At 47.9% G+C, this 16,912-nt stretch overlaps 1 protein-coding gene across 8 annotated transcripts in view; it reads right to left on the reverse strand.

Annotated features, from left to right (window-relative positions):
• The window catches only part of SLC7A7 (solute carrier family 7 member 7), a 54,638-nt gene that overhangs the window by 28,227 nt on the left and 9,499 nt on the right, over positions 1–16,912 (reverse strand). For 6 of the 8 annotated variants that reach the window (XM_058429625.1, XM_058429623.1, XM_058429626.1 and 3 more), the window contains exons 4-6: positions 12,314–12,380; positions 11,512–11,643; positions 8,677–9,217 (exon numbers count right to left, since the gene is read on the reverse strand). In XM_058429625.1, coding sequence (XP_058285608.1) covers positions 8,677–9,175 — 499 coding nt within the window. In that variant the 5' untranslated portion in view covers positions 9,176–9,217; positions 11,512–11,643; positions 12,314–12,380. Of the gene's footprint in view, positions 1–8,676; positions 9,218–11,505; positions 11,644–12,313; positions 12,381–13,780; positions 13,856–16,912 lie in introns of those variants that run through there. The other 2 variants (XM_058429624.1, XM_032179914.2) reach the window with 2 other exon arrangements.

Raw genomic sequence — 16,912 nt, forward strand, 5'->3', positions numbered from 1 at the left:
CCTAGCCATATGCAGAAAATTGAAACTGGACCCCTTCCTTATATCTCATACAAAAATTAACTCAAGATGGATTCAAGACTTAAATATAAAACCCAAAACTATAAAAAACCCTAGAAAAAAATCTAGGGTTTTATAGCAATACCATTCAGGACACAGGCACGGGCAAAGATTTCATGGCAAAAATACCAAAAGCAATTGCCACAAAAGCAAAAATTGACAAATGGGATCTTATTAAACTAAAGAGCTTCTGCACAGCAAAATAAATTATCATCAGAGGGAAGAGACAACCTCTACAGAATGGGAGAAAATTTTTGCAATCTATCCATCTGATAAAGGTCTAATAACAAGAGTCTACAAGGAATTTAAACAAATTTACAAGAAAGAAACAAACAATCCTATTAAAAAGTGAGCAAAGGACATGAATAAACACTTCTCAAAAGAGGACATTCATGCGGCCAACAAACATGAAGAAAAGCTCAACATCACTGATCATTAGAGAAATGCAAATCAAAACCACAATGAGATACCATCTCACATCAGTCAGAATGGCAATTATTAAAAAGTCAAGAAACAGCCAGGCATGGTGGCTCACATCTGTAATCCCAGCACTTTGGGAGGCTGAGGCAGGCGGATCACCTGAGGTCAGGAGTTCAAGACCAGCCTGACCAATATGGAGAAACCCCATCTCTAACAACACAAAATTAGCCACGTACAAAATTGCCGGGCACGGGGGCATACGCCTGTTATCCCAGCTACTCAGGAGGCTAAGGCAGGCGAATTCCTTGAACTTGGGAGGCGGAGGTTGCGTTGAGCCGAGATTTTGCCATTGCACTCCAGTCTGGGCAACAAGAGTGAAACTTCGTCTCAAAAAAAAAAAAAAAAAAAGGCAAGAAACAACAGATGCTGGCAAGGTTGCACAGAAAAAGGAATGCCTGGCCAGGCGCAGTGGCTCATGCCTGTAATCCCAGCACTTTGGGAGGCCGAGGCAGGTGGACCGTGAGGTCAGGAGTTCAAGACCAGCCTGGCCATGATGGTGAAACTCCATCTCTACTAAAAATACAAAAATTAGCCAGGTGTGGTGGTGGGCGCCTGTAATCCCAGCTACTCAGAAGGCTGAGGCAGAGAGTCAATCGAAACAAGGAGGCAGAGGTTGCAGTTAGCCAAGATCATACCACTGCATTCCAGCCTAGGCGACAGAGCAAGACTTAGTCTCAAAAGAAAAAGAAAGGTACGGCAAGTAAGAAAATGTGGTACATATATACCATGGAATAGTATGCAGCCATAAAAAGGAATGAGATCATGTCCTTTGCAGGGACATGGATGAAACTGGAAGCCATTATCCTCAGCAAACTAATGTAGGAACAGAAAACCAGACATCAAATGTTCTCACTTCAAAGTGGGAGCTGAACGATGAGAACACGTGGACAAATGCGGGGAAAGAACAACACACACTGGGGCCTGTCGGTAGAGGTTGGTGGAGGGAGGGCATCAGGAATTATAGCTAATGGATGCTAGGCTTAATACCCAGGTGATGGGTTGATCTGTGCAGCAAACAATCATGGCACATGTTTACCTATGTAACAAAGCTGCACATCCTGCACATGTGCCCTGGAACTTAAAATAAAAGTGGAAGAAAAATTAAATAAATAAAAATTTAAAAAAAAGAAATTATCCATGTATGCTCGTCAATGAACTGTACATACATCAAAGGCCGAGTGCGGTGGCTCACGCCTGTAATCCCAGCACTTTGGGAGGCTGAGGCGGGCGGATCATGAGGTCAGGAGATCGAGACCATCCTAGCCAACAAGGTGAAATCCCTATCTCTACTAAAAATACAAAAATTAGCTGGGTGTGGTGGCAGGAGCCTGTAATCCCAGCTACTTGGGAGGCTGAGGCAGGAGAATCGCTTGAACTTGGGATCTCGGCTCACTGCAACCTCCGCCTCCCGACATAGCGAGACTGTGTCTCAAAAAAAAAAAAAAAACTGTACATACATCAGTAAACTGGCATTAACATTCACACATCAATCTCTTTTTTTTTTTTTTTTTTTTTTGAGACGGAGTCTCGCTCTGTCACCCAGGCTGGAGTGCAATGGTGCAATCTCGGCTCACTGCAACCTCCGCCTCCCAGGTTCAAGCAATTCTCCTGCCTCAGCCTCCCAAGTAGCTGGGATTACAGGCGCCCGCCACCACGCCAGCTAATTTTTTGTGTTTTAGTAGAGACGGGGTTTCACCATATCAACATCTTTTTTTAGGTAAGCGTGACTCAACTGCTGGGAAAATGACCCAATTCTGTGTCATGACACCCAAAGAAGGCACTGCTCATGGAAGGGCCACATAACCAGCCCGGCAGAAGACTCGGATGCCCTGCCTACCTCACACTGAGCCCACCTTCCCTATTTTAGATGGCAGCCCCATCGCCCACACCTGTCCAAGCTCAAACCTCTAGCTTCATGAACTCTGAGACCTTCCACATTCCCCATACCTAGAATATATGAGTAATGGGGTGTGCATGAAGGATTATGGGATATGAGAAGGCCAAAGCGGTGAAAGCACAAGGCACACCTTCCTAGGGATTTAGATTTTATCCTAAAGCATATGAGGAGCCACTGGAGGATTTTAAAATGGGAACAACATACTGGGGTGGAAACCTATGGGCAAGGCTGGAGGCAGGGCTTTACCTGTGAGAGCTCCCCGAACCCCAGCAAAAGGTCCTTGAAAGTCCACTGTAAACTATTTCTTTTTTCTTTTTTTGAGACGGAGTCTCGCTCTGTCGCCCAGGCTAGAGTGCAGTGGTGCGATCTCGGCTCACTGCAAGCTCCGCCTCCTGGGTTCACACCATTCTCCTGCCTCAGCCTCCCGAGTAGCTGGGACTACAGGCGCCCGCCACCACGTCCGGCTAATTTTTTTTGTATTTTTAGTACAGATGGGGTCACTGTGTTAGCCAGGATGGTCTCGATCTCCTGACCTTGAGATCCACCAGCCTCGGCCTCCCAAAGTGCTGGGATTACAGGCGTGAGCCACCGCGCCCGGCCAACTATTTCTTTATTCATACCCTCATCTCTGTTCCTAAGGCCACTCCACAGTGCAGATATTCATCACCCTTCACATGGATTCAGGTTTCAGCTCCCTAAACCAGTCTCCCCACCTTCTGTCTCTTGCTCTTTCCAAAAACATTCTCCATGTGGCCACCAGAGTTCTCCTTTTAACTAAGTCTGATTATTTCACTAGTCCCCATACCCCTGCTTAAAATCAGTAGCTGTGTAGCTTTGTAGCTCCCACCTGTGATCCTAGCTACCCAGGAGGTAGGAGGATCACTTGAGGCCAGGAGTTGGAGGCCACCGTGAGCTATGACTGCACCACTGCACTCCTGCCTGGGCGACAGAGCAAGAACCCCCATCTCTAAAAATATAAAAATAAACAATAGCTTCCCCTTATCTTTTAGATAAAGTCCAACCTGATTATAAAACCCATCTCCCCCAGGGCTATCTCCTCGCCCTTCTCCCACCCCACATTCCAACCATACCAACGACCGGAATTCTCTGCATATTCTGTGCCTTGCACCTCCACACCTTTGCACATACAGTCTCCTGTGTGAAAGGTCGCAGGAGACAGCTATATTTATTTTCAAAATTCAGCTCAGACACCATGTTCTCTGTGATACCTTCCTAAGCTCTCCTCCCCTACAAAAATAAAGTTGTCCCATTTAGATCGGGCGTGGTAGCTCATGCCTGTAGTCCCAGCACTTTGGGAGGCTGAGGCGGGCAGTTCACCTGAGATTAGGAGTTCAAGACCAGCCTGGCCAACATGGTGAAACCCCATCTCTACTAAAAACACAAAAATTAGCCAGGCGTGGTGGTGCACGCCTGTAATCCCAGATGCTCAGGAGGCTGGGGCAGGAGAATCGCTTAACTTGGGACACGGAGGTTGCGTGAGTGAGGCGAGATCACATCACTGCACGCCAGCCTGGGCGACAAGAGTGAATCTTCGTCTCAAAAAAAAAAAGAGTTGCCCCTCCATCAGTGCACAAATTATATTGCATGACAATTATTTGTTAACATGTCTGTCTCCTTTCTGGACTATAAATTATTGAATGGCAAGGGCCAGACATCATTCTTCTTTGTTTTTCAGCACTAAGTAAAATATCTAGCACACACATAGCATGCCCTAATTAAATTTTTTCTAAGGGAGGGAATGTATGAAAGCTCTAAATTAAAGCCCTTCTCTTGCTAAATCTGAAGATTCTGCCTAAGTTCTCACTTAGGCTAATCAGAGTGTCTTCATAGGTCCCAGCATCTGACTTGTTTCAGGTGCTTATTAAACAGTGCCTGAAGGCCAGGCACAGTGGCTCACACCCATAATCCTAGCACTTTGGGAGGCCAAGGCAGGCAGATTACTTGAGCCCAGGAGTTTGAGACCAGCCTGGGCAACATAGCAAGACCCCATCTCTATAAAAAAAATTTAAAAACAAAACCAAAACAGTGGCTGAAGGAATAAACCCATGAATCATATGTCACTAAATTCTTAGTCTTGGTTGCCCTTCTGAACCTTCTTTAGATCTCTATGTTCCTCTGAAGTTATTAAAGATAGAACAAAGTCCAGATATTGGCTATGCAGTAATATCTCATTTATCTCACCATAACTACTCAGATGAAGCCAAGAAGCAGGAAGAGGAACAGGACTATAAGTGGCCAAGAAAGATAGCAATTTTAAACATAATCAATACCTTAAATTTGAGTCATAATTTATGGTTTTCACTGAATTTCATTCCATTCTCACAACAGCCTGGAATTAAACAGTCAGTGCACCTGCCTCAAGGTCGCATAGCTATTGAGCCCAACCTCAAACACAAGTATGTGCACAAGTGGTGTGCACCTTTCACTCTATCAGAGAAATCTCAAATGTGTGTCACACACATGTGCACAAAACTCTATGCGTTTTACTCACTGAAGAGCTCTGCATACGAACCATAACTGCGGCTACTTTGCATGTATTCTTTTTGTTTTGTTTTGTTTTGTCTTTTGAGACAGAGTCTCGCTCTGTGGCCCAGGCTGGAGTACAGTAGCATGGTCTCGGCTCACTGCAACCTCTGCTTCCCGGGTTCAAGCATTCCTCCTGTGTCAGCCTCCCCAGTAGCTGGGATTATAGGCGCCCACCACCACGCCCAGCTTTTTTCTTTTTTTTGAGACAGAGTCTCACTCTGTCACCCAGGCTGGCGTGCAATGGCGCGATCTCTGCTCACTGCAACCTCTGCCTCCCGGGTTCAAGCGATACTCCTGCCTCAGCCTCTCGAGTAGCCGGGACTATAGGCACACACTACCACGCCCAGCTAATTTTTTTGCGTTTTTAGTAGAGACGGGGTTTCACCATGTTGGCCAGGATGATCTTGATCTCTTGACCTCGTGATCCACCCATCTCGGCCTCCCAAAGTGCTGGGATTACAGGCGTGAGCCACCATGCCCGGCCTTTTTTGTATTTTTAGTAGAGAGGGGATTTCATGATCCGCCCGCCTTAGCTTCCCAAAGTGCTGGGATTACAGGCGTGAGCCACTGCACCCGGCCTTTGCATGCATTCTTACAAGGATGTACAGGCACATGAATGTGTACATGGGTGAATGAGGGTTTGAACATGTATGTCTCTATACCCAAATTAGAAGCAAAAAATTGGCCAGGTGCAGTGGCTATGAAATCTCATCTCTTCTAAAAATACAAAAAGTTAGCTTGGCGTGGTGGCGGGCACCTGTAATCCCAGCTCCTTGGGAGGCTGAGGCAAGAGAATTGCTGGAACCCGGGAGGTGGAGGTTGCAGTGAGCTGAGATTGCACCATTGCACTGCAGCCTGGGCAACAAGAGTGAAACTCTGTCTCAGAAAAAAAAAAAAAAAGAAGCAGCAGCAGAAAATTAAAAAGGGTTGACTGGCAGAGGTAGGCACAATGCCACAATCGAAGAACAAGAGCTGTCAGAAATGACACAGACAAAGATAGTTAAAATAATAGAATTCTAAGGCCGGGAAGGTGGCCCATGCCCTGTAATCCCAGCACTTTGGGAGGCCGAGGTGGGCGGATTACCTGAGGTCGGGAGTTCGAGACCAGCCTGACCAACATGGAGAAACCCCGTCTCTACTAAAAATACAAAATTAGCCGGGCATGGTAGCATGCCTGTAATCCCAGCTACTCGGGAGGCTGAGGCAGGAGAATCACTTGAACCTGGGAGGCAGAGGTTGCAGTGAGCCAAGATTGCGCCATTGCATTCCAGCCTGGGCAACAAGAGCGAAACTCCATCTCAAAAAAAAAAAAAAAAAAAAATAGAATTCTGGTATTTTAAAGGAATGCAGTCATCTTAGAAATATTACTTAGATGAAATGATCCTTCTCTGCACATGATATAATTAACCATATGCCCACATTTGAGGGTGCTCCAAGACCAATAGATCCTAAAATTAGTTTTGCCAGTAAGCAACCTACCAGATCATCTGCAAGTAATGCAAGAGAAATCACAGATCACATTTAAGACCTCAGTGAAGGCCGGGCATGGTGGCTCATGCCTGTAATCCCAGCACTTTGGGAGGCCAAGGCAGGCAGATCACCCGAGGTCGGGAGTTCAAGACCAGCCCAACCAACATGGAGAAACCCTGTCTCTAATAAAAATACAAAAATTAGCCGGGCATGGTGGCACATGCCTGTAATCCCAGCTACTTGAGAGGCTGAGGCAGGAGAATCACTTGAACCTGGGAGGCGGAGATTGTGGTGAGCCAGGATTGCACTCCAGCCTCGGCAACAAGAGTGAAACTCCATCTCGAAAAAAAAAAAACCTCAGTGAAAACCCCCTTCTTGCAACACAAAGCAGTGCCTTCCACCCCTCCCTGACTGTTGCCATGTATGACAAACATCCCATATGCAGAGATGAGTCCAGGCCAGACACAAGGATACACAAAACACAGAAGGACCCCACAGAAGACAGCCAGTTCTCTACACAACAGTAAAATCAGGGAAGCTGGAAAGGAAGTTGAGGAGCGAATGGGGCAATACAGAAATTGAAAGAAAAAAGGACACAAACTGATTGGAGAGCGGTGAGCCAATGAGCAATTGCACCTGGTGCAAAATTCCTGTGCCCCAACTGCTAGAGCAGCTGCCCCTCAAACTGACAGAATGTCTAAGCTTCTTCACAGTTGCGGGGTGGAAGGCATCTCTAAGGTCCTAGGCTCTCCCAGGTTGGAAGGGCATTTTTCAAGAATAGAGGCATCTGAGGGATGGGGCTATGGAGAATCATCATCTCAGCACCTCCAGTGGCATTACTGAATGTACAGATTTAAATAATGTTTTATTTATGAGATGGAGAAAAAGCCAAGGTGGACTGAAATGACAGTATTAAAAATCTAGCCCACAGAGGCCGGGTGCAGTGGCTCACGCCTGTGATCCCAATACTTTGGGAAGCCAAGGCAGGAGTTTAAGTCCAGCCTGGCCAACACAGTGAAACCCCGTCTCCACCAAAAATACAAAAAAATTAGCTAGGCATGGTGGCACATGCCTGTAATCCCAGCTACTAGGGAGGCTGAGGCAGGAGAATCACTTGAACCCAGAAGATGGAGGTTGCAGTGAGCCGAGATTGCGCCACTCAAGCCTGGGCGACAGAGTGACTCTATCTCAAAAAAAAAAAAAAAAAAAGGAAGAATCTAGCCTACAGAAATACTCCTGCAGCTGCAAAAGGATATCCACTGGAGCATTATCTGTAAGACTGAGAAACTGAAACCAACGTACATGGCCATTAACAGAGGACTAGCTAGATAAATAAACTACTACGCATCCTTAAAATTAACATGAAATAATATGAAGCATTTTTTAAAAAGTGGATCTGTAAGTAGAAAAGAATGTCACTGATAATGCTAGAGGAAAAGCACACTGTAGAATTACATGTAGACTAGTATGGTCTCATTTTTGTAAAAGAACAAAACTACACCTCTTTTTTTTTTTTTTTGAGATGGAGTCTCACTCTGTTGTCCAGGCTGGAGTGCAGTGGTGCAATCTTGGCTCACCGCAACCTCTGCCTCCTGGGTTCAAGTGATTCTCCTGCCTCAGCCTCCTGAGTAGCTGGGATTACAGGCGCCTGCCACCACACCCAGCTTATTTTTGTATTTTTAGTGGAGATGGGGTTTCACCATGTTGCCCAGGCTAGTCTCGAACTCCTGACCTAAGGTGATCTGCCCACTTCAGCCCCCAAAGTGCTGGGATTACAGGCGTGAGCCACCAAACCCTGCCAAAACTACATCTCTTGAAGGAACAAGAAAAAAAAAATCAGTGTGCCTGTGGTCCCTGCTACCTAGGAGGCTGAGGCAGGAGGATAGCTTGAGCCTAGAAGTTCGAGGCTGAAGTGAGGTATAATCACACCACTGCACTCCAGTCTGGGTGACAGAGCAAAGTACCTGCCTCTTTAAAAAAAAAAAAAAAAATCAGGAAGAATATGCAAACTGCTAATAGTGCTTACCATGAGAAGCTGGGGAAAAGGTGAGTGTTTTTGCGTTACACTGTGGTACTGTTTGAATTTTCACACAAAGCATACATTAACTATATATATATGTTGTCAGAGACATTCCTTTCTATCTCCTTCTTACTCCCAGACTGCACTCACATCCCAGCCTCTGTCCAGCCCTCCACCCACCACCTCCTGCCCCAGCCCCACTTACAGATACAGGCAGCAGCCAGCAGGCGGCTGGCAGCATAAGGGGCGAAGCAGCTCGGGAAGAGAGGCTGTACCATGTAGTTGGCAAAGGTGATGGCAATGATGGCCTGGCTGGTGGGCTCAATGATGAGCAGGGAGGTCCAGAGTCTGATGAAAGCAAGGAATCCTCCAAAGGCCTCCAGGATATAGGCATAGCTGGCCCCAGATTTCTTAATGGTGGTGCCCAGTTCCGCATAACAAAGGGCCCCAAAGACGGAGAAGAGGCCCCCGACAGCCCAGATGACCAGAGAGAGACCAAAGGAGGCACTGTATATGAGCACACCCTTGGGGGAAACAAAGATGCCCGAACCGATCATGTTCCCCACAATCAGGCACACGCCGTTAAGCAGTGAGATCTCCTTCTTCAGCTTTACCTGCTCCGGCCCTGGGCTGGCCCCATCACCCAAAGGGGAGGTTTCCACCTCAGGCTGGGAGGCCACTTCATACTCAGTGCTGTCAACCATGGTGGAGGAGAGGAAACCCTTCACCAGCTTCCTGGCATTGCCCTTTAAGGAAGAAAGATGATGCTATATATTACATGCTTGGCAATTACATAGAACCTCTACCCGCGTCCAACACAGGGTAATATGGGCAGCTCACCAACCACAGCGGAGACCTCCAAATAACCTTTTCTCCAGCTCACTCATCAAAACAACCCCAACTTGAATATTTATTTATTTATTTATTGACAGAGTCTTGCTCTGTAGCCCAGGCTGGAGTGCAGTGGTGCAATCTCGGCTCGGCTCACTACAACCTCAGCCTCCGGGATTCAAGCGCTTCTCTTGCCTCAGCCTCTCAAGTAGCTGGGATTATAGGCACCTGCCACCATGCCTGGCTAATTTTTTTTTTTTTTTTTTGAGTTGGAGTTTTGCTCTTGTTGCCCAGGCTGGAGTGCAATAGTGAGATCTCAGCTCACTGCAACCTCCGCCTCCCGGGTTCGAGTGATTCTCCTGCCTCAGCCTCCCGAGTAGCTGGGATTACAGGCATGCACCACCACACCCAGCTAATTTTGTATTTTTAGTAGAGACGGGGTTTCTCCATGTTGGTCAGGCTGGTCTCAAACTCCCGACCTCAGGTTATCCGCTCACCTCGGCCTCCCAAAGTGCTGGGATTACAGGCATGAGCCACCTTGCCCGGCCTCCAACTTGAATTTTTAAGAGAAGGCACTCAGAGAGAAAGGATCTGTCTCTCATCATTAGGATATTGCTGCCCACCCAACTCACTAAATCTTGGGCGGGGCACGGTGGCTCACGTCTGTAATCCCAGCACTTTGGGAGGCCAAGGCAGGCAGATCACCTAAAGTCTGGAGTTCGAGACCAGCCTCACCAACATTTAGAAACCCAGTCTCTACTAAAAATACAAAAATTAGCCATGCGTGGTGGCACATGCCTGTAATCCCAGCTGCTTGGGAGGCTGAGGCAGGAGAATCACTTGAACCCGGGAGGCGGAAGTTGCGGTAAGCCAAGATCGGGCCATTGCACTCCAGCCTGGGCAACAAGAGCAAAACTCTGTCTCAAAAAAAAAAAAAAACAAACAAAATCAAAAACAAAACACTAAATGTTGGTTCTCTCTGAGCCTGCTATAATACAAGACAGGCATAGGGGCAGTGTGGCGGCTCCCAGAAAATAACTATAATGGCTTGACCCCGAGTTTTCAGCCTTATCCAAAACCCGTCTTCCCTCCAATTTCAGCTTCAGGGATCACCTGTGCTGAGATACAACATTAGGAACCGACCTTACCAGCAACTAATCTGTGGGAGCGCCTCATGACACTGCTCTTTTCCCCAAGGACTCTACATCTGTCAAACCTAAAGGCTTCAGAAATCTGCTGGAAACCCACAACCATCCTCCTGCCCAAAGAGCATCCATTAACCCTTAGCTGGAGTCTTCAGCCCTGGCAAAGCCCAAGTAGACCCACATCACCCTGAAAGAAGACAGGCTATTCTCTTTTCCTTGCTTTTCCTTTCCCACTCTCTGGTATTCCAAGCCTCCTGCTATCAGATCCCTCACATCAGCATCGTTGAATCACCCAAAAAAGTATGAATGAGAGAAGGGCGATCCAATGTACAACAAAACCGAGAGATGATTGGAGGCAGCTGATGGCCACTCCCTAACCCAGAGTTGCTGCTGGAGAGATACCACCCCGAGCCAAGGCGGGGAGACAGCTGCAGCCAGGCAGCACATGCTGGAAAACACCGAGCAGGAAACAGCTGAGAGGAAAATAGGAGAGGTTAGTCAAGAGTGCCTTCTCTTAAAAATTCAAGTTGGAGGCCGGGCAAGGTGGCTCACGCCTGTAATCCCAGCACTTTGGGAGGCCGAGGTGAGCGGATAACCTGAGGTCGGGAGTTTGAGACCAGCCTGACCAACATGGAGAAACCCCGTCTCTACTAAAAATACAAAATTAGCTGGGTGTGGTGGTGCATGCCTGTAATCCCAGCTACTTGGGAGGCTGAGGCAGGAGAATCACTTGAACCCGGGAGGCGGAGGTTGTGGTGAGCTGAGATCTCGCCATTGCACTCCAGCCTGGGCAACAAGAGCAAAACTCCAACTCAAAAAAAAAAAAAAAAAATTAGCCAGGCATGGTGGCAGGTGCCTGTAATCCCAGCTACTTAAGAGGCTGAGGAAAGAGAAGCGCTTGAATCCGGGAGGCTGAGGTTGCAGTGAGCCGAGCCGAGATATTAGGTGGAGAGATATTAGGGTGAGAGGCACTGGGGAGAAGAAGCGATTAGACACTGCACAGCAGCAAAGAGGAGGGTTAACAAGGTGAGTGGAGATGAGAAGAGGGTGGAACGCACACTCACTCCTTGGTCCTGGATATAAGCAGGTTCTCACGGCAGTGCCAGCAGCAGTCAGGGAGAGAAGTGCCTTCCAGGATCTGTGGTCTGATGCTCCTCCTTCCCAGCCAGCAGTAAAAGGGAAGGCCAGACAAATGCCTATGGATTTAAGCAAGAAGGGTGGAGGAGGAGAGGCAGCCCGCAAAGGAAGGAGTGAGGGAGGGGGAAAGGAGTATTAAGCAACCATCTGGGTCCAAGGTTCACTGGCCCTTCACATCTGCAAAAGGGGCAGCTAGGAGCTCTTGGCTCAGCACTTTCTGTGATAAGAAGGTGCTCTCTCAGGAATCTCCTTTGTCAGCTCTGCTCTGGGACCAGGGGCCCAGAAGAAAGGACAGTCAGCTGGGTGCAGTATCTGTAGCCCTGGGGAAACTGTCCCAGAGCAAGTTAGCTGAGGACAGGACAGTAGCCAGAAAGGAATAGACAGCACTCTCTCTCTCTCTGTCCTCCATGCCCCACCCTAGACTCTCTTCTCTCTCACCCCAAGCATTTAAGAAAGGGAGGAAGGTTGCACAGTGTGACACAAAGGCTTGTTCCCATGCTGAGATTACAGGAAATGTAAGTGCAGTCTCTACACCATGTGACTGGGCGTTCTAAGAGAACTCTGCACACTTCCCCATGCAAAGAGAGACTGGGGGGTTGCTTCCAAGCCTGGGCCACTGCCCCAAAGTCTGAGCCTCAGACTACTTCAAAAGAAACACAGTCAAGAGATCAAATATCTGACTGCATCCCCACCACACCCATGTGCCTTTTCATTCTTGACAAAACATACCAAGATCTTTGGGATAAGCATAAATTCCTATAAACACCTTCCTCAAATATAAGTTTACTCCACTTCCCTAAAAAATATGAAGAAATCAGGCCGGGCGCGGTGGCTCACGCCTGTAATCCCAGCACTTTGGGAGGCCAAGGCAGGCGGATCACAAGGTCAGGAGATCAAGACCATCCAGGCTAACACGGTGAAACCCCGTCTCTACTAAAAATACAAAAAAATAAAAATTAGCCAGGCATGGTGGCAGATGCCTGTAGTCCCAGCTACTCGGGAGGCTGAGGCAGGAGAATGAGGAGAATGGCACGAACCTGGGAGGCGGAGCTTGCAGTGAGCCGAGATGAGGCCGCTGCACTCCAGCCTGGGCAACACAGCAAGACTCCGTCTCAAAAAAAAAATTTAAAAAGAATATGAGGAAATCAGATTTCACTGAATTCTGTTGGACAGACAGGCCCAGAACAGGCAGAAGAAGCAGAGCATTTTTTGGAAATCACATAGTTTATGCTATCTTTATTATTTACTTTAAATCTGGTATTCTGAGTCTCTTTTACCAATAGAAATAGACCCTATCCATTTTGAAATCCAGCTGTCTGTTTCTTCTCATTTCTGTTCTAACCCTCTTTGGTTATTCTACAACCAGAGAATGAGATCTAAATATCTCTGGGAGACATCTCTACCATACATCCTCCCATTCTAGCTCTTTAAACTTTTAGTTTAACCTAGGAGGACGATTCTGGTGTGAGCGTTCCCAGAGATTATGCTTCTCCCAAGACAGGCTCACAATGGTCTGAAATCCTTCTGGAGGAGACTCTCCTTTTCTCCAAAATGCTCCTGTAATAATAATTGCTATCACTTATTGAGCACTTACTGGGCCAGACACACTGCTAAGGACTTAAGCACACTATCTCATGGAACCACCAGAGCTCATACACTCTTAATCTCTCCATCTCCCCATCCCCCTGGCCTGCCTTAGTCTCTAGGCCTTCCTTTTATTTTTTACTTTTTTTTTTTTTTTTTTTTTTTGAGACAGAGTCTCACTCTGTCACCCAGGCTGGAGTGCAGTGGCACGATCTTGACTCACTGCAACCTCCACCGCCTCCTGGTTCAAGCAATTCTCATGCATCAGCCTCCTGAGTAACTAGGATAACACCTGGCTAATGTTTGTGTTTTTATTTTGGTATTTTATTTTATTTTATTTTATTTTATTTTATTTTATTTTATTTTATTTTATTTATTTTGAGACAGACACTTGCTGTGTCGCCCAGGCTGGAGTGCAGTGGTGCAATCTCAGCTCACTGCAACCTCCACCTCCTGGGTTCAAGCAATTCTCCTGCTTCAGCCTCCCAAGTAGCTGGGATTACAGGTGCACACCACCACACCCAGCTAATCTTTTGTGTTTTTAGTAGAGTCGGGGTTTCACCATATTGACCAGGATGGTCTTAAACTCCTAAACTCAGGCAATCCGCACACCTCGGCCTCCCAAAGTGCTAGGATTACAGGCATGAGCCATCGTGCCCGGCCTAATTTTTGTATTTTTAGTAGGGACGACGTTTCGCCATGTTGGCCAGGCCGGTCTTGAACTCCTTGCCTCAACTGATCCACCTGCTTCTGCCTCCCAAAGTGATGGGATTACAGGCGTGAGCCACCGGTGCCACCTTAGACCTTGCTTTTGGACAGGAATTTTCTACATGAATTACCTGGGGAAAGATGTAAGCAGACTAGATTAAAAAGAAAGAAAGCCTCTGTCATCCTTCAGTCTATAGCCTAGACGAAAGGCTCCAACAAAGTTTGTTAATCTCCTTCCTGGCTGCCCCTCCCCTTTCTCATTCTTTGCAGGGATAAGAGGTGATTACAAGTACTCTTGGCAGTGCTGCTATTGCTAGGGTGCCCACTTCTAAAGCAAACAAAAAAAAACACAAACACATCATCATGCCTGCCCTTTTAAGACCAAATTCACTGGCACCAAGGAGTGGGCATGTGTCCTAATATGACGTAAAAGAAAGGAAGGAAGGAGGGACAAAGGAAGGGAAAACTGTGAGGGGGAATGGAGAGAGAAGTGTACAGGGTTTCATTCCTGACTGGTAGCATCTGAAAAGTGAAGTCCTATCCATGGAATTTCGAGGCAGAAATCTGCTGGGGGTAAAACCCACAGTCCAGCAAACAGCACGCCCTAGTGGTAGCACCAGGAAGTGCTAATGGACTCTAACCTACTTCAGTCTGCCCATGCACACCAGGCAAGGGAGGCTGCCATGCATAGAGAACATGAAGCCCCCCTCTTTTCTCAACCACTACCTAGCACCCTGGACAAGAAGGCACCATCTTTGGCAGCTCACATTTCTCCCTGAGACCCTGGGTCTTAGGGTAATGCTTCCACCATTCAGGCAGCCCCATCATTCAGGCAGCCTGGGACCAGCAACACCCCTAGGCTCTCCCAAAGGGGCTCTCCTACCCCAGGTTTTTTTTTTTTTGGTTTTTGGGTTTTGGGGGTTTTTTTCCCTGAGACGGAGTTTTGCTTTGTCCCCAGGCTGGAGTGCAGTGGCGCAATCTCTGCTTACTGCAACCTCCGCCTCCTGGGTTCTCCTACCTCAGCCTCCCGAGTAGCTGGGATTACAGGCGCCTGCCACCATGCCCAGCTAATTTTTGTATTTTTAGTAGAGATGGGGTTTCACCATGTTGGCCAGGCTGGTCTCGAACTCCTGACCTCGTGATCCTCCCACCTCAGCCTTCCAAAGCCTGGGATTAAAGGTGTGAGCCACCACGCCCAGCCCACCCCAGGTTTTACATGAGAAACCCCGTAAGATAACAGCAGCCCTTGTTGCCTTTCCCTGTCTGAGATGCATTCATCTCTCAACACCCCGTGAAGATTACAGGACAACACACTCATCCTATAGCCTGTGGAAGAAATTTGATTCAGAAACTGGCAGCAGGGCCTCCAGTATGCAGTGCCGGGCAGAACAGCCAATGGAGCCCCTCACCCTAACCTCACCCTCGAATGGCAACACCAAAACACACTTCCTCCAGGAACTAGCACATAATTCGGGGTCTTGGCTCCTCAGCCAAGCTCAGGGAACTACTGTAAGAACACACTTTCTCTCCCAGAGACCCCATGTCCTGCCTTCCTGGCTCCAATCAGTCTGTGCTGCCTCCCCTAACAACAGAAACAGAAAACAGATACACTCTGGTATGACTAGATTTCCCCATCACTCCAAGCTAGAAGCTCAGCTCCTCCCTCCCCAGTTCTCTGTTTGTTTTTCTATATTGCACTGTGGCTAAGACAGTCTCTTTAAAAAAAAAAAAAAAAAAAAGTGAAACAAAAAAGAAATTGTTTACTCCTGTGGCCAGGGCTTCCATTAAGGAAGGGCTGAAGTCTCTGGGCAGAAGGTTCAGCCCAGGGAGGGACAGGGCTGGGATCAAGAAACAGGAGGCGCTTGGGTCTCCATTCAGCCGATTTTTAGGACTCCATCCTCCTCCTGCACTTCCCCTGTCGCCCATTGTCCCTCCTCTCCCACCTCTTACCTGTCCAGTGACCTTTGGGCAGGTGCGGGGAGGAGGGGCTACCAGCTGAGTCAGGGGAGAGGGGAAGGTGCTAGTTAGGAGAACCAAGGGTATGGCTCACGCTGCAGCAGCTGTTGACTCTGAGGAGCAGAAAAAGCAGAGGGTAACGGGGACTGAAATGGAAAACAGGAAAACACATGTGTGACTCTGGCCGGCAGCGGGGAGGGGCCAGGGGACGGGCTGGAACTGGGACTGCCTGGTCAGACCCAGAGGACCTCAATGCCTGCCAGCCTCCAGGCACCTTCTCTACTACACTGGCACCAAATACCTGAGTCTCAGATCCTTCTCCTCCCCACCTCAGCCCCACCCCCTTCTTCCTTGTTGCCCTACATTTACTGAGCACTTAAGCTTTCCCCTCCATTGACAGTGACCTCTGATGCCTCTTGCAACTCCACTCATCCCATTTCCTACTCATCTCCCACTCATGTGCTATCCTTAGTCCTGCAGAGTGGATATGATCCCATGGTCGGGGAAGGAAACTCTGCAGTCCCATCTCCAGAGTGTCAGTGCCATTTCAGCCCCTAAAGCAAGCCAAGGGGAGGTAATGCAAGCCAAGGAAGACCACTTATAGGGGGACAGCCAAGCACACATTTAGACACCAAGCAAGCTCACTCACAGCTGAGATCTCTAATTGGTTCAGGTGACATCGATGTGTGTCGCCAGGTAAGAGCCAACTGGGCCGTGGCACCCTGGGCAGACTAATGAGTTGGCATCCCTTCAAACCAGTTTTATTTAAACATCTGTCGAATGTTTACTTAGCAGAGGTGGGAGAAATACCAATTTTCCTGGAATACAAATTGTGTAAGCCTCTTTATATTCAAAATTAGAAATTATTACACATCAGCCGGGCTCGGTGGCTCACGCCTGTAATCCCAGCACTTTGGGAGGCCGAGGCGGGTAGATCACAAGGTCAGGAGTTCGAGACCAGTCTGGCCAACATAGTGAAACCCCGTCTCTACTAAATGTACAAAAATTAGCCAGGTGTGGTGACGGGCGCCTGTAATCCCAGCTACTTGAGAGGCTGAGGCAGGAGAATCGCTTGAACCC

Source organism: Hylobates moloch, unplaced genomic scaffold (genome assembly GCF_009828535.3).
Source record: "Hylobates moloch isolate HMO894 unplaced genomic scaffold, HMol_V3 SCAFFOLD_16, whole genome shotgun sequence".
NCBI classification, from domain to species: Eukaryota; Metazoa; Chordata; class Mammalia; order Primates; family Hylobatidae; genus Hylobates; species Hylobates moloch.